Below are 23793 nucleotides of genomic sequence, written 5' to 3' on the forward strand. Positions count from 1 at the left end.
GCCCGGGTGTGCACCCGGGAGGAGGGAGCAGGCGGCCGGGCGCTCCCTGCGGTCTCGCGGACGCGAGTGTGGGTCCCGGTTCTCCTCCCGCCCCCTCTTCGGGGAAAGTCTGGGCGGGGGACTTTTGGACGTGGAAGTCCCCTAAACAGCCCCTCGGGCGACACTGGCCGGCAGGGCTCTTGCCCCGGACCAGGGCCTGGGGCCGCTGTGTCCTCCCTCAAGGCGCGGAGCTCCTTTCCGGAGCGCCGTGGGCTCGGGGAGTCGGACCGAGGCCGGCGCCTGCCTCGTTCGGGCCATTGCACGTGCACCTCTTTTCTTTGAAGCCCCGTTTTCCTGGGCCCCTCTCACGCACGTAGCTAACATCCACCCGGCCGTCTTCACCGGGGGCAGTAGGGGGGAGCGTGGTCACAGCCGGTGCAGAGGGGGACACGTGACCTCTGCATTTTTTTAAATTGAGATACATATCATACAATTCACCTTTTTTTTTTTTCTTTTTAATTTATTTGAAGCCGGCGCCGCGGCTCACTAGGCTAATCCTCCGCCTTGCGGCGCCGGCACACCGGGTTCTAGTCCCGGTCGGGGCACCGATCCTGTCCCGGTTGCCCCTCTTCCAGGCCAGCTCTCTGCTGTGGCCCAGGAGTGCAGTGGAGGATGGCCCAAGTGCTTGGGCCCTGCACCCCATGGGAGACCAGGAGAAGCACCTGGCTCCTGCCATCAGATCAGCGCGGTGCGCCGGCCACAGCGGCCATTGGAGGGTGAACCAACGGCAAAGGAAGACCTTTCTCTCTGTCTCTCTCTCACTGTCCACTCTGCCTGTCAACAATAAAAAAATTTTTTAAAAAAATATTTATTTGAAAGGCAGCATTACAGAGAGAGGGAGAGAGCCAGAGAGATCTTCTAATTGCTGGTTCACCCCTCAAATGGCCACAATGGCTGGGGCTGGCCCTTGCTGGGGCCAGGAGCTTCTTCCAGGTCTCCCATGCGGGTGCAGGGCCCAAGGACCTGGGCCATCTACTGCCTTCCCAGGTGCACTAGCAGGGATTTTTAAAAAATTTTTATTTATTTATTTATTTGAAAGAGTTACACAGACAGAGAAGGAGAGGGAGAGAGAGAGAAAGAGAGAGAGAGAGAGAGAGAGAGGTCTTCCATCCGCTGGTTCACTCCCCAGTTGGCCTTAACGTCCGGGGCTGCGCTGATCCGAAGCCAGGAGCCAGGAGCCAGGAGCTTCCTCTGGGTCTCCCACGCGGGTGCAGGGGCCCAAGGACTGGGGCCATCTTCTACTGCTTTCCCAGGCCGCAGCGGAGAGCTGGATGGGAAGTGGAGCAGCTGGGACTCCTACCGGCACCCATATGGGATGCCCGCACTGCAGGCAGTGGCTTTACTCGCTACGCCACAGCGCTAGCCCCATAGCAGGGATTCTTATAATTTTTTTCTTGTCTTTCTCTGTGTCTAACAAAGAAATTTATTTTTTTAAAAAGGGGGCCAGTCTTGTGGTACAGTGGGGTAAGCAGCTACCAGGGACACCAGCATCTGTGGCTGGAGTCCAGATGTCTCTACTCCTGATCCAGCTCTCTGCTGTGGCCTGGGAAAGCAGTGGAAGACGGCCCAAGTGCTTGGGCCCCTGCACCCGTGTGGGAGACCTGGCTGGAGCTTCTGCCTCCTGGCTTTGGCTTGGTCTGGATCTGGGGAGTGAAACAAGGGATGGAGATCTTTCTTTCTGTCTCTCCCTCTCTCTCTCTCTAACTCTGCCTTTATTTTCCTTCATCCTTTTCTTTAAAAAAAAATTTATTTATTTGAAAGGCAAAGTTACAAAGACAGAGGGAGAGATAGAGAGTTTGCCTTTCAAACAAATATCTTCAAAAAAAATTTTTTTTAACTTTTTTTTTTTTTGACAGGCAGAGTGGACAGTGAGAGAGACAGAGAGAAAGGTCTTCCTTTTTGCCATTGGTTCACCCTCCAATGGCCGCCGCGGCTGGCGCGCTGCGGCCGGCGCACCGCTCTGATCCGATGGCAGGAGCCAGGTGCTTCTCCTGGTCTCCCATGGGGTGCAGGGCCCAAGCACTTGGGCCATCCTCCACTGCCTTCCTGGCCACAGCAGAGAGCTGGACTGGAAGAGGGGCAACCGGGACAGGATCGGTGCCCCGACCGGGACTAGAACCCGGTGTGCTGGCGCCGCAAGGCGGAGGATTAGCCTAGTGAGCCGCGGCGCCAGCCCAAAAAATTTTTTTAAAAATAAGATTGGGCATCTGAACACAGGCAGACACTAGGTAATAGAGGGTGGAGCCTAATCCAGCAGGGGTGGGAGAGCTGGGGTGGGTGGGGGCACCCTTGGCAGGGGTCCCTGGGGAGGGCTGAGAGGGGCCCTGGTGACCCGGAGTGGCGGGCAGAGAAGGAGGGAGGGGAGGGGCAGCTCCTCCCCAGTGCAGGCTCAGCTGTGTGCACGGGAGGCTGAGGCCATCGGGCGTGTGCGTGGGAGCAGGCGGCCTGCAGCCCAGGGGAGGCTGTGACGCTGGGAGGCACTGGGCCGGCTGAGGCCCACTCTCGGCTGACGGTGAGGGTCTCTCGGCTGATGGTGAGGGTTCAGCTGCGGCCCTGTAGCTGGGGGGAAGGGGGATCTCTCTTGCCTGGGGAGTCCCCGCACTGGAAAAGCTTCCCTGGAGGAAGCTCCCGAGGCACTTCCCAGACCATGGCCTCACTGCCTCCCTCGGAAACATCCGGGACCTGGGAGCCTGGAACCTGCCTGAGCATGGCCGCTGTCCGCCAGCCTCCAGGCCTCCAGGCCTCCAGGCTGCGGCCGTCACCCATCTGACCCCCAGGATTCGGGCAGGCTGAGGACCCAGGCCTGGGCCACGCCTCCCAGGAGAACACCTCGGTGTAGAGAGGCCCAACACAGGGGCAGGATCTGCGGGAAACTCAGCAGCGCCCCGAGAGCCCTGGGGGCCCCGCCCAGGCCACCTCGGTGACTCCCTGCAGGGCCTGGGTCTTGGGACTTTGCCATCGGGCAGGATGCAGAAGGCCGGCAGGAGCTGGTGTTCCTGCTGGGCCCCTGTGTCGGGAGCTCACGGTGTCTACATTTCCGCCCGTGCCCGGCTCGCCCTGGCCTGCAGGCATCTGTTACTGCGGTGTCACAGAACATTCTCCGAAGTCACTTTTCCATGTAGCTTTCCAGAGGCGCTCCGAGGGTGATGGCACTTCCAGCTCCAGCCAGAGCCCGCGCAGCCCGGGTTCTGAACCGGGAGGATGAACGGCGACAGAGCTGGGGTCTGTTTTGGGGGGCGCCCATTGTACTGTCAGATTTGGAAGACAGGGTCACACACTCAGCCCAAGGACAGGAAGACGAAGGGGTGGGGTGGGCCCAGCACATCCACGCCCCCAGGTAGGGCCTCAGCCCTCCTGTCCGCTCACTCCTGCTCTGTGGCTTCGGCGGGCCAGGTGCGGCCAGGTGCCCAACTGACCTGCACACCTGGCAGGGAAGCCCCAGGTCCTGGGCCCACCCCTGCCCTCGACAGATCCCAGGCTGGGCGCGCCAGGCCTCCCAGCCGGTTCCCACCTGCAGCTGGGGAGTCCACGCCTGGCCCATCCCCCACGCCTGGCCCATCCCCCACGCCGTGATGTCAGCGTCTACGGTCCTTGGGGGTCTCGCTCTCCACTGACAATGCAGGGGACACTGGCGAGGACACTGAGCCCTGCTGCGAACACATTGCTGTGGACCAGGAGAGGCACGCGGGTGCACGCGCACCTGTGCTGCTTTGAGCCCCTCCCACTGCCCTCCCTGCCTGGCCTCTGGGAGCCATCCTGCCCTTCTCCGCTCCTGTGAGGGCAACTCGAAGGACACCCTGCACAGCTGAGAGTGACAGCATCTGTGTCCACGGTGATCCGCACGCCGCCCCCAGCTGAGGTGCACACAGGGACCCCGCACACCACACCGGGCCCAGGCCATGCAGGCAGCATTTGCAAAAGGAAATGGGAAAATGGGGCCTACAGCGGTTCCCCCCCGATTGCCACAGCAGGGCCGCTTCTCAGTGGTGGAGGCCAGGGCCCGTGGTAGGGGCCAGCACGCCCCTACCAGCACGCCAGCACGCCCCTACCAGCACGCCCCCTACCAGCACGCCCCCTCGCCCCTACCAGCACGCCCCCTACCAGCACGCCCCTACCAGCTCGCCCCTACCAGCTCGCCCCCTCGCCCCTACCAGCACGCCCCCTACCAGCATGCCCCTACCAGCACGCCCCTACCAGCTCGCCCCTACCAGCTCGCCCCTACCAGCACGTCCCCTACCAGCACGCCCCCTCGCCCCTACCAGCACGCCAGCTCGCTCCTACCAGCATGCCCCTACCAGCACGCCAGCTCGCCCCTACCAGCACGCCCCTACCAGCACGCCAGCTCGCCCCTACCAGCTCGCCAGGACGCCCCTACCAGCACGCCAGCACGCCCCTACCAGCTCGCCCCTACCAGCACGCCCCTACCAGCACGCCCCTACCAGCACGCCCCCTACCAGCTCGCCCCTACCAGCACGCCCCTACCAGCACGCCAGCTCGCCCCTACCAGCTCGCCAGGACGCCCCTACCAGCACGCCAGCTCGCCCCTACCACGCCCCTACTGAGGATCCTCCTGCAGACTCTCCGGGGGCCCAGGCGGCCGCTGGGGTCCCAGCCTCCCCAGGCTCCCTGGCTGGGACCACTTCTGGCTGCACGTGGTCCCTACTGCTCCTGGTGTTGGGGGCGGAGGAGGTAGCCACAGGGACTGGCTCAGGGAGGGGGCGTCTGGAGCCTGGGCCCCTCCCCTCCTGCAGTTGGCCAGGTCGGGGGAGAGAGGTGTATGGGCTCCCCGGGGCTGGGGGGGCTTGGGCTCCTGGAGTCCCCGAGGCAGCAGGGGACCTCCCCCTCAGATCATCGGCCGATTCCTGGAGCACAGAGTGGGTGGGGCTGACACAGTCCAGCGGGGGAAGTCATCACCTCCCTCTGTCCTCTGGGCAGTGAGGAGGGATCGAGGTGTTTTGGATGTCTTAGGTTCCTTTGGACGGCTCCAGCAAAATACCTCGACCTGGGTAATTGAACAAGAACAGAAACCTGGCAGGCGCTGTGACTCACTTGGCTAATCCTCTGCCTGTGGCGCCGGCACACCGGGTTCTAGTCCCGGTTAGGGCACTGGGTTCTGTCCGGTTGCTCCTCTTCCAGTCCAGCTCTCTGCTGTGGCCCGGGAAAGCAGGGGAGGATGGCCCAAGTGCTTGGGCCCTGGGTTCTGTCCGGTTGCTCCTCTTCCAGTCCAGCTCTCTGCTGTGGCCCGGGAAAGCAGGGGAGGATGGCCCAAGTGCTTGGGCCCTGCACCTGCATGGGAGACAAAGAGGAAACATTTGGCTCCTGGCTTCAGATCGGCCATCTGGGGAGTGAACCAGTGGCTGGAAGACCTCTCTCTGTCTCTCTGCCTTGCAAATAAATTTTTAAAAAAGTGTCATCTTGGGGTGCCCTCTAGTGGAGGAAGGAGAGCGCACACCCCCTTCCAGCCCCTTTAGGCTGTCAGCATCCTGGGGCCGGCACTGTGGCTCAGCGTGGTGAGCCCCGCCTGCGACCCGGCTTCCCGTGTGAGCCCCAGCTATAACCCCGGCTGCTCCACTGCTGATCCAGCACCCTGCTGGTGCACCTGGGGTAGCAGTGGAGGATGGCCCGAGTGCCTGGGCCCCTGCACCCACGTGGGAGACCTGGAAGAAGCTCCTGGCTCCCGGCTTTGGCCTGGCCCAGCCCTGGCCTTTGTGGTCATTTGGGGAGTGAACCAGCGGATGGAAGACCTCTCCCTCTCTCCCTCTCTCTCTGCCCCTCTGTAACTCTGCCTTCAAGTAAATAAATACACCTTAAGAAAAACAAACAAGAAATAGTGTACCAGAGCCCTTAAAGTGACAATGTCACACGCTGATACCAGATTTAAAACATCCTTCAATGTCTTTTTTTTAACATTTATTTATTTATTTATTTGAAAGGCAGAGTTACAGAGAGGCAGAGAGAGGCAGAGAGAGAGAGAGAGAGAGAGAGAGAGAGAGAGGTCTTCCATCCGTTGGTTCACTCCCCAAATGGCTGCAACAGCTGGAGCTGCACCAATCCAAAGCCAGGAGCCAGGAGCTTCTTCCAGGTCTCCCACGTGGGTGCAGGGGCCTAAGCACTTGGGCCATCCTCCACTGCTTTCCCAGGCCACAGCAGAGAGCTGGATCGGACGTGGAGCAGCCGGGACGCGAACTGGTGCCCATGTGGGATGCTGGTACCGCAGGCAGCAGCTCTACCCGCTAGGAAGATTCTTGACAGGTTGTTCCAAAAAGTAAATTAAAAAAATTGGCAGATAAAAAACATCACAAATATAAAAATATGTGCTTAATAAGAAAGGTTAAAAAGAAAAGAGTTTTTTTTAAATAAAAAAGAACATGGTTTTTAAGAATGACTTCATCCTGATGGCTAGTTTACTCTAGACTAAAATGAGAAAGAAAGTTTTGAGTCAGTTACAGAAGGTGTGAGGCAGTCACAGAATGTTATAAAAATGTTTTTGGTTACAAAACTATTAGTCTATTTTTCTTTGACATAAAATCAAAATCTGACCCTTGGTTAAATCAATGAGTTAAAGTAATCTATGATGTTCTCTTGATGTCTCTGTTAAATTCTAATTGTTTAAAAACAGCTAAATTTTTTATTAAGAACTATGGGTTATTTAAATGTGTTTACTTTCAGGCATTTAAATAATCACCTTGTAACAATGATCAAATTTGGTCTATATCATGTCATCATGTTAAAAAATCTTATTTCAACCAGATATTTTGGATTTTGAGCCTTCTTGGCATCCTTGACAGTCATTCAAAAAAATTTAAATTTCAAACATTTAAACTTCGACAATTTACAAATTGGCCCTTGGAAATTGTCAAAGAACCTATGTCTCTCATCTTGTAGAAACACCAACTAATCAGGCTATTTGAACTATATTAGAAGTACTGTCACGATGTGAAGTGGTGCTGAATTTTAAGTTTCTATAATATAAAATGGCATTGATACAAATGTCTGAGAATTAAAAATCTAATGATCTTGTGTTACTAGACATGATGGTTATCTTAATGAGAAAGCCCCAGAGGCCTAAAGGGTTAAATGCTCCGTAAAATCCTACAGGTGCTTTCAAAAATACTGTGAAGTAAGCAAGTGCCTCTTGTTGGTTAATGAGTTTATAATTTTCAATGTGGCAACTTAAAGTCTTGTCATCCACAGTTTTGTATATCAGATTTGCTGCTCATAAAACTAAAGCGTTGTTGGTTCTGTGTGTAGCTGTCCTCCTATAGGTTCCTATGGACTTCCCCCAGCCACTTCTATTGTATTCAGTACCTTGGGCTGGCTCTGTAAACAGATGAAGCCAATAATGTATTAACAGTACCAACTGAGAGAAAGTATGGTTAACTGAGGTTACTAAAAACAAAAAGCAATTCAAACCAATTGGTAATTTACAAACAGGAGTTGGATTTTTTTTAAAAAAAGCTATTATTGAAACTGCTATGGTCTATTATGTTATGTTATATATGATACATATTGTATGTCTACATGGGAAAATTTATTGAGTTTTATTTTTAATTGGCTTATAGACAAAAGATTGTCCATAAATTTAAACAGCTAAAATTATTCAGATATATTTTAATTCATGTGACCTGAATCTCTGTATCAGATGTTTTAATTTTGTTGATGGAAAGAAACTAAAGACATTCTATATGCTTGTAAACAAGCTACATCATGTTAGATATTTAAGAGATGTTCCAAATATATGTATTTTTAATATTTATGGAAGGTATTGGACCTTCTGGTAAATGTTTTCTTAAGTTGTTATCTAATGGTTAAAACTGTTTGCCAAGTTTTCATGTGATATTGCTATTGTCAGTAAGCGATCTGGGACTTGCTCCCTCATTTCTCTATTCTAAGCCCAACTTGTTCTCTCATTTCTCTATTCTCTTCGAGGTAGGAAACTAATTCTATTATGAAGGAATCTCCAAGATGCAAAATTTAATCTTTAGACCTTATAAAAGAGATGGCTAACATTTCTCTGTAATAGCATAGCCAAAATAAGAGCTTAAAGTATAATTTCATAGCTAGATTCACTTCGCCATCAGCGAAGTATACAGTAAGTAGAAAAAACCTCCCTTTCAGAAAAGTAAGTTTTAAATAAGGACATAGCTTTCCTCACGGGCATTGTCTACCTCAGAAAAACTACTGCAGAACATGCCTGTGACTATAGACTTGTAGTTCAGGCCACCGAAGATTAGAGATGGGGCTTGGGCACTCCCTTGACTTGCATCCTCTGGACTGCTTTAACACAAACCAGGAGGAAAAGAAAGCTCGGCATCAGAAGCAATGGGTGGCAGGCCTATGAATGGCTGATCTGTACAGTGATCTGCCCTCAAGGAGACCCAACAGGCCAGTCCACTGCAGTGGCTTTCAATGTGGTAAGCCTGGGCTTCAGCAGAAGTCAGCTTGTGAAGAGCCCTGGCAGCTCTGCCAAGAGTTGGATCACTGGACATGGACCTGCCCTGGAGTCGAAGGATGCCCAGGTCAGAGCCACAGATCTTATTGGCTCTAAGCTGAAAAACTTCACTTGGCCCGGCTTCCAAAGTAACCACCGCTGTGGAGGGGACGGCCAAGTAGGGTCAGCAACACTGCAGGCAGAACTGTACATTTCCTGTTAGAGATGCCACCTGCCTTTGCCTGGCCAGCTCCCTCCCAGGCCAGCTAGGTAATGGAAGTCAACAGGGTGCCTTCCCAAGGAGGTTCGCACCTCTCTTGGGATGTAGCCCATGTAAAGAAATAAATAGGTCTGGGCCTCATAGCGGCCAAGGCCTTAAAGCCCCTTCTGTCAGTTTCTATTTGGCTTAGACAGCATCTTTCTGTCCTTTGTTATAGACCCTGACTAGAAGACACGGGTCAGCACGGTACAGTTGATGGTCCTGCAATCTCAATACCAGCCCCTAGACGAGCAGGCCATTAGAGTGGGCAGAAGGGGACCATGATTGGTCCCCATAGTTACCAGTAGAAGGGGGGAATGTGAGACCTGAGCCTGGATCAAGGTGTAACTCTTTTAAATTAGGCCTCCATCTTGTAACTTGGGCCTGACCAGGCCCTGAACCCTAAGCCAGAAGTCCCTAAAAGTAAATAAATGAACCCCCCTTGCAGTAAACTCTCCTAGCAACAGCCGATTAGCAGATAACAGAGAAACACCTAGTGTCCCTGGTGTCTTCTCAGGGCAGATAAGGTGACTGATAGCTACCCGAGACCCTGCAGTTTGGCTCACACAGCCCAGCAGCTCGGACCCTATGCTTCAGCCAATCAATTTAAAAGGCATTGGCTGGCGCCATGGCTTAACAGGCTAATCCTCCGCCTTGCGGCGCTGGCACACCGGGTTCTAGTCCTGTTTGGGGCGCTGGATTCTGTCCCGGTTGCCCCTCTTCCAGGCCAGCTCTCTGCTGTGGCCCGGGAAGGCAGTGGAGGATGGCCCAAGTCCTTGGGCCCTGCACCTGCATGGGAGACCAGGATAAGCACCTGGCTCCTGCCTTCAGATCAGCGCAGTGTGCCGGCTGCAGTGCACCAGCCACGGTGGCCATTGGAGGATGAACCAACGGCAAAGGAAGACCTTTCTCTCTGTCTCTCTCTCACTATCCACTCTGCCTGTCAAAAAAAAAAAAAAAAAAAAAAGGCATCAACCCCAAAGCCACCCAACCACCTTTAGCAGGTCCGTTCCCGCCACTGGGTGCACTAACCAATTCTAGGAGATGTCCTTTGAATTTCCCACGGGATGAGATGAGTTGCTAGATGGTACCATGATGTACAGAATGTCTCTGGAAACCCTATAAAAACCCTGTTAACTGAGGGTCGGGGCTCTCAATTCAGTCCCGCTGCGTCGGTGTTGAGAGTCCAGGCCCGGACCTGCAATAAAACTCTCGTGTGCTGTACAGCGGTATGGGCTCCTTGGTGGTCTTTGGGGACACTGAGCTGGGCACAACACAGGCCAGGGCTTTAACCCACTGCGCCACAGTGCCGGCCCCTGTCTTGATATCTTTAACACAATCAGAATCTGTATTAAAATCAGAAAAGTAAACAGAAGCAACATTTTGTGTTCAGCTTTTAATTTAGAAGCAAAGCCACTTCCACAGAACACACCCTTGGCCCGGCGCTTCTCAGGGAACTGCTGGGACCCACATCCTTTCCAGCACCACCACTGAGCACCCCACAGGCAGTCAGAAAGGGGGTCTCCAGTCAAGGCTGTGACGTCTGAAGGCAGGGTCCTGTCCAGGGGCAGAGAGACAGCAGGCGTCGGCCCCCGCTCGGCCGAGGCGGTCCTGGCCGCCGTGGGCCGGAAGCTCCCCACGTCCTTCCAGCAGGAAGTGGAGATGGCAGCGTGTGCTGGACGACCCGGGGGCTCAGGGCACACAGCGGAGTCCACGGTGAGGCTGTGAGCGTTCACGGCGAGTTCCGTCATGGTCTTCAGAATGACCCCCGGCTCACGGACTCCAGCAATGCCGTCTGACGGACGTGGGGACCCCGTCTGGCCGTGAAAACCCCGACCCTGGGCTGACGCTGGGAGAGACACGAACACGCCCATCCCAAGAGGCCTCGGCGTGGTTACGGCGCTGGTGCTGCCCAAGACCGTCCTGTGCCCCGGAGCATGGCGGGCCGGGCGGCTGAGACAATTCCTTTCCACGGCCAGTGCGGACCTCCCCCCGAGAAGCCAGAGCCCCCGCGGGGCACTCATAGGATCCCAGGGCCCCCACGGGGCACTCATAGGATCCCAGGGCCCCCACGGGGCACTCATAGGATCCCAGGGCCCCCATGGGGCACTCATAGGATCCCAGGGCCCCCATGGGGCACTCATAGGATCCCAGGGCCCCCACGGGGCACTCATAGGATCCCAGGGCCCCCATGGGGCACTCAGCAGATCCCAAGACCCCCACGGGTGCTTGGTGGCTCCCAGGGCCCCGCAGGGCGCTCGGCGGCTCCCAGGGCTCGTGAGTGAGCGTCTCAGTCCCCACGTTCACCCAGCGCGGCTGTGGCAGGAGGGCCGCGGGGCCAGGTGGCCCAGGAAGAGCCGCTGGCAGGGAGGAAGCCACCGCGGCGTGAGGACCTCAGAGGACGCTCTGGGCTGCCGGCCGCGGGGCTGCTCTCTGGGAGGTCAGCCTCCTGCCCACGCAGGTCCCGGGCGTGGGAGGCAGGCGGGCAGGGGCCCAGGGCAGCCGTGTCGCGCCCCTGTGCTCCGTGGCCTGCTGCCTGCTGGCGCCGGGCCTTCCGGGCTCCGCTTGCACCTCTGCTGTCAGGCGCCGCCCTTGCCCCTCTGAGCAGGAAATGTCCCCCCCCCCCCCCCACGTGGACAGTGCAGCCCGGGCCCAGGCGCAGTGTGGCTGCGTCACTCTGGTCACAGCACCGCGGCCGCTGCTGCCTGGGCGCAGCAGGGACCCGGGCGGTGAATCCGTCTGCCATCGGCGTGGGGCCTGGGGGGGGGGGGGTGCTCCCGCGGCTCTGCTCTCCGCAGACTTGCTGGGAAAGGCCTCCCCCTCCCAGCCGCCCCTCGCCCCATCCCGGCCCCTCCCGGCTGCCCCTCGCCCCGGCCCGGCCCCTCCTGGGCCATGGTGGGATGCTCTCCACGCCAGCCCCTGCAGCTCCCTGGCAGCCAGCGGCCCCCGTGGGCTGGTCCATTCTCCAGGTGCTTGGCCCCCTGCTGGGGGGCGGGCTGACCCCTGACCTCCAGGAGCCTGGGCCGCGGGTGCTGCGCTGGAGGCCGAGAGGCGGAGCAAGGAGCAGGCACTGAAAGATGACATCCGGGGCCTGTGGGAAAGCTGACCGGCTGGGGAGCGGGAGGGCAGGGAGGGGGCTCCCGGAGTCACCCCAGGAACCGCCAAGTCACCGTGCAAGCTGATTCCCCATGACACGGGTGGGGGGAGTGGTGTGGCAGGTGTGGTCCGGATTGGTCTGGACTGGTCTGGACTGGTCAGCTTCCCCGCACTGTAAGGAAGGGCCGGAGGCCCTGGGGCTCGGCGCCGGCTCTGGCAGAGGTGGCCGGAGCTCGTGCAGGGAGCGGGGGGGGGGGGGGGCGTGGAACAGCCGTCCGCCAAGGGGCACCCATGGGGTCACACAGGGACCTCCTCCCGCAGGCGGCACCCCCCAGGACCCCCACACTGGGCCCTGCCCCCCCGCCGGCCACCCCGGGGACCACGTGTGCAGCCCACGGACCCCTGGGGGGCCCAGGAACCATCTGCAAAGCACAGCCCCGTGTGCCCGGCCAGAGCTGGGGGAGCCAGGGCAGGCAGCTCGGCCAGGAGGCAGGGCCCCAGGCCCCGGCCCCCGCAGTGGGCGCTCCCACGCCGGCCCCAGGAGCAGACAGGCCCGCGGCCGGCCGTCTCCCCCAGCCTGGGGTCCGTCCCGTGTGAGCAGGATCCTGGCTCTGAGCCGCCCCAGAGGCAGTGGCTGGGGCAGGCGGGGGACGAGGGTCTCACAGGGCAGACCCCTCCCCGCCCCGTCGCCATCTAGTGGGCGAGCTGGGAACTGGCCCGGCCCAGGGTGCCCACGCAGGACGAGGCCACGGCAGGTTAGGTCGCCCTGGGCCAGGTGGGGCCCTCCCGTGGGCCGGCCCCGGGGGGCCGCAGAGTGGAAGCGGAGCAGGAGGCGTCGTGGGAGCCGCGTGGCTGCAGCGCCAGGCCCTGGGGGCCTCCTGCCCTGGGACCCGCGCTGCCCTCCCCTGGAGAGAGCCTCGTGACAAATGCGTGCCTCTGGGGGTCCAGAAAAATCCAGACCTAAGAAAGCAGTGGCGGCCCTGTGGCAGCGAGGACCGAGAGGGAGACCTTACCCTTCCAGAACTTTCCTGAGCGTGTGCGCGTGTGTCCGTGCGTGGAGGCGCGCGCACGCGGGCCCCTGGCCGAGTTCAGGGCACAGTGGAGTGAAAGAGCGAGTTGAGGGGCTGGCGTGGGGGCGGGGGCCGGGGCCGGTTCCACTCCCGGCTCCGGCTGCGTCTCCCCCAGCGCAGGCCCGGGCAGGTAGCTGCGTCCCTCCCGGCCGTGTGGGAGAGCAGAGTCCAGCTGCCTGCCTCGTGTCCCTCGCAGGCATTGCCGCCTCCCAGCTCCGGGGATCCCGGGACCCCTGCCCACAGTGCCCGGGTGGCCTGCGAGACCGCCGGCTGCCGGCAGGTGGCGCTCACGTTCTTGCCCGGCTGCACCCAGGCTCGCGGGCCGGGGGTCCAGCCCGCGTGCCCCCTGGCTCTCGCCTTGGCTTTCTACAGCTTTCGCTCACGCTGTTATGGGCGGCGGCCTCCCCCAGCCAAACGCTGTGGCTCCTTCCGGGGAAATCGGGCGGCTCGGGGGCGTCAGAGGGCGCCTGCCCACAGCCAGAGCCCCAGGCCGTGCAGGCGCAGGTGTCCTGGGAGCGAGTTCCGGGTGGGCATCCGCCTGCTCCGCAGCCCAGCCACGTCCCCTGCCCCCCAACCCCGAGTGTGGTGGGGCCCTGCTGGGGACGGTCTGGCTTGTGACTCTCTCCCCGCTGCCTTGGGCTCCCCAAGGGGGTTCGCTGCCAGCTCAGGGCCGCCCCTACTTCCTCCTCGGGTGTGAACTGCTGGGGTCGAAGCGCTGGGCCCGGGGAGGAGAGGCCGCTCTGCGGGACCAGGCACCCAGGGGCGGGCGATGGCGGAGACACCTGGGCCTGCATTTGAAACTTTAGGGCACCTCCGGCTGGGATCTGGGGTTTCTGCGGAGCTCGCAGCACCCCTGCTGGGTTTGCAGGGCCCTGGAGGGGGCAGTGGCCCGCCCAGGTGTGAATGAAGGTAGGGAGGGCTGAGTGGGCTGGGGAGGGGGCTGTGGGGGCGGCGAGGTGGTGGGCTGACCCCCCTCCGGCCCACCTCCTGCCGCCCCGCCCATGCACCTGTCTGTGTGTCAGGTGAACGTCGTGGTTCTGGCCTGAGACCATGGCTCTGCCGTGGGGGCCGTGGAGAAGCTGCCGGGCTCCTCCTGGGCCCCTCCCTGGAAATGCAGTTTTTAGACACAAAAGGCCGAGGCCTGGGAGCTGAGCCCCAGGGGCTGCCCAGGACACGGGAGAGCGCAGGGGGACCCGGTCTGCGTCCCGGGACAGATCCAGGCTGGACTCGGCACCCGCTCCCCGGCTGCTGCCGCGCGGGGTGTCCGTGGCCCCTGCCTGGCCCAGCGGTGCGGCGCTCCGGGGGCTTCTGCACACAGACCCCCGCCCTCTGTCTCCGCTGCGTTCGGCCCCTGGCGCTGGCTTAGCCCAGTGCCCCAGCCAACACAGCCCTGGCTGAGGGTGCTGGGGACACGAGCCGCCCACTCACACGTGCCCACGGGGCCAGAGCTACCCCGGCTGGCCGTCCCCTCACCCTCGTGTGACGGCCATGAAGAGGAGGGTGTGGTGTGGGAGGAAGGCCTGGCGGGGCCAAGGCCTGGGGGAAGAGGAGGGGGGATCGGCTGGGGTGCAGCACCAGCCGGCGGTCGCCAGGGCAGGGGGCCCGAGACCCGGGCCAGGCCGTGAAGGAGCCCTGGTCTCCTGGACGAGCCCCCCGAGCCTGGGTGCCTGGGAGGCGTGGGGCCGGGCTTGGTGCCGGGCAGTGGACGGAGCCCTTCCTTCCAGGCCTCGGGGGCTTCTGGGAGGGGTGTGCCCAGCGGGCGGCCTGGGGGCAGCACTGCCCTGGACTTCCTTGGGGGCCAGCCCAGCTCCACGTCCTGGGGCCCCAGGCTCCTCAGCTGTGAAATGCACAAAATAAAACCCACCTTGAGCCCTGGGGGGCCCGAGCGAGGCCCTGGGGAAGCGGGCAGCCTGGAGGCGCCAGCAGGTTCCCCACTGCCCCAGCCCAGCGGGCCCTCGCCCCTTCTGCACTCGGAGCCCAGCCCCGGCTCGGGCCCTCGGTGGGCAGGTTGGGGGTCAGCACCTCTCAGGGTGCAGGAGGAGCCGGCAGCTCAGGCAGCTCCGCACAGGGCCTCGGGGAGCCGGCAGTGACCCCCGGGGCACGGGTGGGGCTCAGAGGGGCTGGGAACTGTCTCTGGTGTGGACACACGGGGCACCCCCATGTGGTTGTTTTTCCTTATTTGATTGGCAGAGACATCTGTCTGCTGCGTCGCCACCATCCCCCTTCCCAGATGCCCCCGGCGGCCCAGGATGGGCCAGGGATGGAACTGGGCGCTCCATCCGGGTCTCCCAGGTGGGCGGCAGGGACCCAGGCGCCTGAGTCCCTGTCACTGCCCCCCAGGGCTGCGGGAGCCCGAGGGACTCACGCCTGCCCTGACTTCTTTCTAACTTTTTTGTTTTGAGAGCTGGCCGCTTTCTGGTGGTGCCCTCTGTGGGCAGTGGCCCCGGGGCCTGCTTCACCCGGCCGGGCGAGGCGGGGCTGATGGAGGCGCTGCCTGTTCTCACCGGGAAATTCCTTGTGATTCATGGGTGCCTCCACTGAGACATTGAGATCACATAGATACATTGTTTCTCTTCATTTCTTTTTTAAATAGCAGAGCGAGAATGAGAGAGAGGGAGAGAGAGATCGTCCATCCACTGGGGCCCACAATAGTCAGGGCTGGGCCGGCTGAAGCCAGGACCCAGCAGCTCCATCCGGGTCTCCCCTGGGGGTGGCAGGGACTCAAGCCCTTGGTCCATCCCCCTGCGGCTTCCCAGGCTCATTAGCAGGGAGCTGGGTGCACAGGGGCACAGCAGGGCCTGGAACCTGCACTCTGATGTGGGACGCGGGGCTCCCGAGCAGCGGCATAGCCCCCTGCACAATGCCCACCCCTCAGACATTCCAGAACTGTGAGCGGCAGAGGCCCCTGTGTGACGATGGTGATGTGTCAGCTGCACAAGGGAAATGGCAGCAAATGGATCAGGTGGAAGAGAGGAGAGGGCCCGGCGCTGTGGCCTAGCGGGTAAAGCTGCCGCCTGCGATGCCGACATCCCGTATGGGCACCGGTTCGAGTCCCGGCTGCTCCACTTCCGACCCAGCTCTCTGCTATGGCCTGGGATAGCAGTGGAAGATGGCCTAAGTGCATTGACCTCTGTACCCATGGAAGAGGTCCGGACGAAGCTCCTGGTTCCTGGCTTCGGCCGGGCTTTTAATAGCCATGTTGGGACCGGGCAGGGAGGCTGTGAGTGACCTGCAGCTGGCCAATGATGGCCGCCGCCGTGCCCTGAGGGCGGGGTTTGGATCCATCTCTTCTTTTGGTCTGAGAAAAAGTTCCAGAAGAACGTTCTCCTGAGAACTTTCCCCGCCACTTCCTAAACCGACCCGAGGGGCCAGCCCACCAGGGATGCCGGTGCCGTCGCGGGGTCCCTGGGCTTGCGTCCCCCTCTGCCGATGTGCAGCCTCGCTGGAGCGCTTCTCTCCGCCACCCCCCGGGAGCCCCGGGTGGGGTCTGAGGTGTGCCGCGCGGTGAGTTTTCCCGAGTGTGCCCCGTGCAGCCCGTTCCCACGCTCCCGCGGGAAGCCACCGCCGTCCGCACCATGCTGGGCGCCGGCCCCGCCCCCTGGGGGACCTGGGTGGAGCTCCCGGCTTCGGCGTGTGGCCTAGCAGCCCCAGCCGTTGTGGGCGTTTGCGGAGTGAACCAGCAGGTGGAAGTTGTTTTTTAAATAAAATGGGGAAAAAAAATGGCAGGGGTTGCCTAGGGGCCCAGTCTTTGTGACACGATTGCCAGCTGTGGCTAGCGGCCCTCCCTCGGGCGGGGGCGGGGGCCCTGCGTGCAGACCCTGGGTGCTGTCCCTGGGCCCTCCCTGCAGGGCTGAGGGCGAGAGGATGGCGTCCAAGGCCAGCAGCGCCCGCGAGAGCCGTGGCCTGTGTGGGGCTGAGGCTGCGTCCCGGAGGCAGGAGCCCTGCGGGGCTGCGGTGAGGCCAGGCCAGAGCGGCTCAGGGGGGCGTCCCCAGCCGGCAGCGCCGGGCCGCTCACGTGTCCGCGTGGCGTGAGGGTCGGCAGGCGGGCTGGTTTCAGGTCCCTGCCTGGCCACAGGAAAACACCAGCAGCCCCGGCGGCCCATGGGGGTCCGTGGCTTTGGGGGAAATTTTGGGTCCATGAGATCCTAGTTTGTTAGGGGTCAGGGTCTGGGGGTCATGGACAAGGCTGCCGAGAAGGTGTGGGCACAGAGCCCCGTCCTGACGTGCATGGGGGAGTGCTAGCACACGTGTGTGTACACGCATGCACACACAAAGGCAGACACACAAGCGCGCACGGGTGCACACCAGCGTGCACACGGCGCCCACACGGAACCTCTGGACCAGTCTGGGTGTCTCTGGGCCCTGCGGGCGGCACGCAGGAGCCCAGCGTCGCACACTCGGGTTTATCGCCACGAATGCGCCCACAGCCCCCCCTGCACATTCACTTCTTAAAAAAACAATGGTTTCCATGAAAGGATTTCTGGTCATCACCGGCTTTTAATACAACGTCTCTGTACAAAACCCCGCTGCGTCCTGACCGCGGGAAGAGGAGCGGCGACGGCGCGGTGTTAGCCTTGGCCGTGGGTGGCGGCGGTGCCAGGGCCACGCCGAGGGCCCGCTCGCGGCACAGCCACCTGCTGGTCCGCCCGCGCTCTGAGGGCCCGCTCGCGGCACAGCCACCTGCTGGTCCGCCCGCGCTCTGAGGGCCCGCTCGCGGCACAGCCAGCCGCCGGTCCGCCCGCAGTCCGTGGAAACGGGTTTCTCCTGGCACCTCAGCAGTCTCGCCACGGGCTCGCGTGGCCGCTGCCGGTTCGGGACGCGTGCCTATCGCTGACGACCATGACCTGTACAAGCTTTAAAAACGCCAGCTGTCCAACAGTGGCTTTGCTGGGAGTAAAAATAGAGATAAGGGTTACCAAAATAGAAGCCTTTATTCATAAAAATCTTTGGTAGTAACAGTATCCAAGGTCCTCTCAATGATATTTGCTTAACTAAGATAATAAACTCCTTCCACCTTAGCTACAGGAAAAAAAAATCCTCAAATCCACCACAGAACTGATTGATTTCCTAAAAAAAACCAATAAATATCCAAACGCTCCGAGTGGCCCTGGAAGCCGGAAGACTTCTAGCAGCCCTTAGGTGGTCGGCTCCTGGAAACGCGCCCAAGGCCACGGCCAAGCGCGCCGCCACGCCGGAGGGGCGAGACTTCCGTGCGGCCGGTGCGGCTCATGGGGCGCAGCCAGGGCCACTGTGCCCGTCTGGGTCTCCGAGAAGCATCGGACGTGGCCGTGGCCTCCTGTGAGCTGGGCGGGGCCCCCTGCCGACCAGGGCGGCTCAGCTCCTGCCCCTGGGGCGGGAAGAGACCAGCAGGCCTCTGGCTCCTCCACTTCTGCTCTCCCCGCGGGCTGCATCGGGTCTGCCAGGCCCAGGGCCCCGCCTTGTGGGGACCTGCGGAGGGCTTTGTGGGGGCCCCGGGCTCTGGCAGGGCTGTCTCTCTCCGCAGGGCGCCCGCCTTCGACAGGTGCTGCCGCCTCGGCACGGCCGGCATACTGACTCAGCTTCAACACTCAGATAAAAAAAAAATTTCCCTGCATAAAGGTTTTGTGCAAAAACAAGGAAAGATAAACCAGGAAGAGAGGGAAATGTCGCCTATCGGAAGGTGGCCCTCCAGGCTTGCAGGTGCCTGTGGGTGGGGAGGCGGGCCGGGGCCTACAGGGCGGCCCCGTGGTGGGCGGGGCCCGGGCCGCTGTCCCGGCAGGCGCTGGGGTTGTGGTTGGCGCAGGGCTCGCCGGCCTTGCGCTCCTTGTCCATCCAGGTGTCCAGCAGCTGCTGCTTGCCCTGCTCCTCACGCATGAACAGCTCCACCATGAGCACCTTCTCCTTGTGGATCTGCTGGCTGATGTCCTTGGGGATGTCCGGGATGACCCAGTCCACGAAGTCGCTCATGAACATGACCAGGTTCTGGAAGGGCAGGGCGGAGCGCGGGGGTGGGGAGGGTGCCGGCCCCCCTGCCGCCTCGGCCTGCCTGGCCCTCAGAGACCCAAGGAACCCAGCAGGCCCTCGGGAAGTGTGGTCTTTTTTCTAAGAACGTATTTAGTTGAAAGCGTGTCAGGTGAGGGTAGTGGGCGGGGGATCTTTGACCTGCCGGCCCACTCCCCGGGTGCCCACCATAGCTGGGGCTCGGCCATGCACAGCCCTCGCCTGCTGCCTCCCAGGCCCATCGGCAGGGAGCAGAGCAGCTGCGGCCCCACAAGGGCCCTGCGCAGGGGGCGCCGGCGTCCCCAGGGAGCGCCTGGCCTGCCGCTGCCTTCGCCGCGTGCCCCTGGCCTCCGGGAACCGGACGACTCAGAATTCTGAACCTCTCCGCCGGAAGCCTACACGAGGGACTGCCGGGCCCCGGCTCAGTACATAGAACAGCTCCGCAGAAAAGAATGCTAGTGGGAGAAGCAGCCACGTGGCGGGGAGACACGTGAGCACCCGTGATGCCCGCGTGGCTCCTCTGGCCTGCAAAGCCTGCGGGGCCAGCCGGAACCCCTGCCCCGGCCGCTCTCATGGGGCAACTCATCTGCCTATCGCTACTCCACTGAGCACCCGTGGCAGGTGCCCCTCCGCCCCCCGTCCACGCGTGGCAGGGGCTGGCTGCTCGGCTCACAGCCGGGAGCTTCAGCACCTCCTGGCTCCTCCTCCTCCACACAGAGGCCACTGTCTGCGCCAGGTGAGGCTGAGATACCTCCTGGCTGAGCCCCTGCCCGTGCTGCCCCCACCCAAGGCTTCCCCCCCAGCGGCCCACCAGCGCAGAACCCCGGCCTCTGCTCTGCTTCCTGGGAACCTGACCCTGGAGGACGGCTGTGAGGAGCCAGCAGAGGGCGCAGCTGAGCTTGGAGGCGTGGAGAGAGCCGCCCAGGCCGCAGGCACGTGGCAGGGGGCAGCTCTGGGGCTCCGGGCTCTACGCTGTGAGCCCAGCGCTCCCTGGCATGGCCTCACGCGCTCCCGGAGACGCACGTGAGCAGTGCCCACGGGGCTGAGGCTGCTCCCGCCTGGGGACTGCACCTGCCAGCTGCTCCAGCCTGGGCCCCCTGGCCTCGGGGAGCTCCACGGGCCGGGGCCAGGGGCGTCCAGGTTCTTCTGAGAGCCTGCCACCTGCTGTCAGTATTGGCCGGGTCTCAAACAGGACAGCGAGAGACCCAGAGGGGTGCCCGCAGGGTCCCCCGTCTCCAGGCCTCTCACCCTGAACTAGACCTGCCCTCAGCAGCACCCAGCCCCCGGGTTCGAGTCCCACCTCTGCTCCCAAGTCCAGCTCCCTGCTAGCGGGCCCCTGGGAGGCGGCGGTGATGGGGCCCTGTCCGCCACGCGGAAGGCCTGGGTTGAGTTCCAGGCCCCCAGCTCTAGCCTGGTCCTGCCCTGGGGAGTGAACCAGCAGGTGGAAGACCTCTGTGTCTGCCTTTTAAATAAGATGAAAATAAAAATATAAAAATTAAGTACTAAACCTGCCCGCCCTGAGTGGAATTAGAGCCCTCTGCCCGTGGCCCTGGCCTTGGCCTCGCCTTTGCCCGTGAGCTCCTCCCAGGCCCTGTCGTTGCACACGGCCCCTCGTCGGTACCCCGAGCAGGCCCACAGGCCCCTGCTCCCCTGACTGGGCACGGGGTCACGACAAAGTGTGGCTCTCACCTGGAAGACGATGACGAACGCCAGGCGGGCTGCCAGCACCGCCCAGAAGTCCTTGGAGATGTCGTACTTGTGCTCCGACCACGGGGGCTCGCGATAGTCCTTGTACCTGCGAGGGACGGCGGGGCATGGGGGCGTGGTCAGCACCATCCGTGCCCGGTAGCGTGGGAGACGCAGCGGGAGCCTTGGCCGGGCCCTGACCTGGGCAAGATGCCCCGGCCCAGCCTGCTCACGCGGCCAGGGAGCCTCTGCACTGGGGGTGGGGGCCGGGGGCCCGCGGGGCTTCCTGAAAAGCCAGACACCAGGAAGTGTTGCTGCTCGGGCCGCGCTGTGGCTGCACGCAGCCCTGGGACTCTCCCGCCCAGCAGTGTCCCCACGTCCAAAGGACGGGCGCCCTTGTCCCACGGGATCTCACCGGGGGCCCCAGGAGGCCCCAGACAGCAGGGCCTGCCTGGCTGGACGGGGTGGGCTGCCCCACCCCCCTGGGGAACGACTCCAGAAAAACAACACAGGGCCACGTCCCAAGTGGCCTGGGCGGGCGGTAGACACCCTCCCCGGCGCCTGCCAGGCCCTGTCCCCAGGCCCCCGCCGCCTCTCCGCCAGCTGCTGCTCGGTCGTCGCCGTCAACCCCTCAGCCTGTCGTGTCTGCGGACGCTGCTGATGGTTTTGCGCAGGGGCGCAGGGAGCCTCGGCTCTCCCCGGGGTCCGTGTCCCCCAGGGCCCCTCCCACTGCTCCCCGACTCTGGGGGGGTACCGCACCCCCTGGGGCTTGGCCTGATGGCGCTGCCACCCCCACGGTATTGGGCGGGCCTCGCAAAGTGGGTCAGGAGACGTCCACACCAGGGCAGGGGCTCCCAGCTCGGCGGCAGGCGCAGCCTGGCCGGGCAGTTAGGGCTCACGTCCAGCAGGGAGAGCAGGCAAGGGGGCAGCTGGCTGTGCAGGCCCCGCCCTGGCCTCTCTGGGCCTCCGTGTGAGTGCCCCCCCCAAGCTGCACACATCTACTCAGCGGCTGCTGTGTGCCAGAGTGTGCGAGGGGTGGGGGTTCAGCGGGGGGCCCGGCAGTGCCCTCACCCACCCAGAACTCTGTGTGTGTGTGTGAGTGGGTGTGAGCGTGAGTGTATGTGAGTATATATGTATGTGTGTGCATGAGTGTGTAAGTGTGTGTGAGTGTGTCAGAGACACAGCCTTGGAGCCTGTGGGGGCCCGGGACAGATTCAGGCTGGACCCCGTGCCTGCCGCAGCCCTGTCCCCCCAGCGACAGAAGCCACACCTGCCGCCCTCTCTCTCAAGGCCAGGAATCCTAGCGAATGCGCTTGGGTCACCCGGAAAACTCCTATGCATGCTTCAGTGCCCAGTGGGAGCTGGGGTCAGGCGTCACCCCCACGCCTGCCCTGACCTCTGGCTCCCCCGGGGAGGACAGGGAGCCCTCTCTGGGTGTGGAGCAAGGATGAAATGGGACGAGGCCTGTGTCAGGGCTAGAGTGAGGGATGGCTCCCAGCTCTGCCACACCCCTGCCCCAGGCTGGCTGCCCCAGGAGGTGGCCAGCACCTGCTGGGAGCTCACAGCACCTACACACAAGGTCATGGCCCTGGGATGGTGAAGGCCCGGCTAAGCCCCAGCCTGGGGACCGGTGTTGTGGCGCAGTGGGCTAAGCCGCCATATTCAACACTGGCATCCCTTATGAGCCGCTGGTTGGAGTCCCGGCTGCTCCACTTCTGACCCAGCTCCCTGCTGATGGCCTGGGAAGGCAGCGGAAGATGGCCCGAGTCCTGGGGCCCCCGCGCCCACACGAGAGACCTGGATGGAGCTCCTGGCTCCTGGCTTTGGCCTGGGGAGTGAACCAGCAGAGGGAAGCGCTCTCTGCAACTCTGCTTTTCAAATAAGTAAGCAGATCTTTAAACCCCACAAAACCAAACAAACCTCCAGACCCCGAGGAGTGAAACAGGGAGACCCACGGCTTCCTGTCTCCGTGGAGCTCAGAATCACGGATGCTTAGACACAGGCTGTCGGGCCTGTGTTCCCGGCCAGGATACCCCGAGGCGCGGGCTGGGGGCCCAGAAACCTGGCTCCTTCCTGCCCAGCGCGGCTCAGCCTCACCTCGTGGGCATCCCGGCTACTGTCCCCAGGGGACGTTCCGGAAAACGAGCCAACTCTTCTCCGTGTTCTTTCCCGTCAAACCTGTGCCTTGCAGCTCTAATCCAGGCCTCCCCCAGGCCAGCGCTGGGCGGTCTGACTGTCCGTGGCGGGGGTCACCCGTGCTCCAGGGGGAACCGTGTGGCTGAGCTGGGGGCTCGCCCTGGGGCCAGCCGAGGCTGGGTCGCCCGCACATCACCGGCTAAGTGGAGCAGCCTGCCTCTGGAGCAGGTGCTGAGCGGGGCGTCCACATCTGGTCTGTCCTGCCCCTCCCTTCCCCACACAGTGCAGGGGCCCGGGGCGTTGCTGACCCCCGGCTGTCTGTCCGTCCTGCCGCGGGCCTGGGCCCCGAGGCCCTCCTGAGACGCATGCACCCGCTGGACACCCAGCCTCGGCGTCCTGGGAATCTGGGGCCCGGGGTTTCGCGTGCTGAGCCTTGGCTGTCGGCAAAGGCTTCACCCGAGGTGACCCGAGGGGGCGACTTTGCTGCCTGCCCTGAGCCTGCAAAGCCCCTGAGCAGCTGCGCGCGGGGCAGGGGCCATGCAGCTCCCTCTGCCCCAGGACGCCAGCGCCCGCCTGCCTGCTCCTCCCCCACTGCCCCATACACTTAATGCCCCAGGAAAACAGAGCAGCTGACGGGTGTGCACTGCCTCTCCCTGGGCCGTCCCGCCCTGCACCCCCCACCACCTGGGCCGTCCTGCCCTGCACCCCCCACCACCTGGGACGTCCTGCCCTGCACCCCCCACCACCTGGGACGTCCCGCCCTGCACCCCCCACCACCTGGGACGTCCTGCCCTGTACCCCCCCACACACCTGGGCCGTCCCGCCCTGCACCCCCCACCACCTGGGACGTCCTGCCCTGCACCCCTCACCACCTGGGACGTCCTGCCCTGCACCCCCCACCACCTGGGACGTCCTGCCCTGCACCCCTCACCACCTGGGACGTCCCGCCCTGTACCCCCCCACCTGGGCCGTCCCGCCCTGCACCCCCCACCACCTGGGACGTCCTGCCCTGCACCCCCCCCACCTGGGACGTCCCGCCCTGCACCCCCCCCCACCTGGGACGTCCCGCCCTGTACCCCCCCCCACCTGGGCCGTCC

General features: G+C 62.3%; 1 protein-coding gene across 4 annotated transcripts in view; it reads right to left on the minus strand.

The window, feature by feature from the left end:
* Positions 1-17372: 17372 nt before the first annotated feature.
* ANO1 (anoctamin 1) overlaps positions 17373-23793 on the minus strand; it is a 160800-nt gene continuing 154379 nt past the window's right edge. For all 4 annotated transcript variants that reach the window (XM_062195688.1, XM_062195687.1, XM_062195690.1 and 1 more), the window contains 2 exons: positions 20564-20669; positions 17373-18856 (listed from right to left, as the gene is read on the minus strand). In XM_062195688.1, coding sequence (XP_062051672.1) covers positions 18605-18856; positions 20564-20669 — 358 coding nt within the window. In that variant the 3' untranslated portion in view covers positions 17373-18604. The remainder of the gene's footprint in view (positions 18857-20563; positions 20670-23793) is intronic.

Source organism: Lepus europaeus, chromosome 7 (genome assembly GCF_033115175.1).
Source record: "Lepus europaeus isolate LE1 chromosome 7, mLepTim1.pri, whole genome shotgun sequence".
NCBI classification, from domain to species: domain Eukaryota; kingdom Metazoa; phylum Chordata; class Mammalia; order Lagomorpha; family Leporidae; genus Lepus; species Lepus europaeus.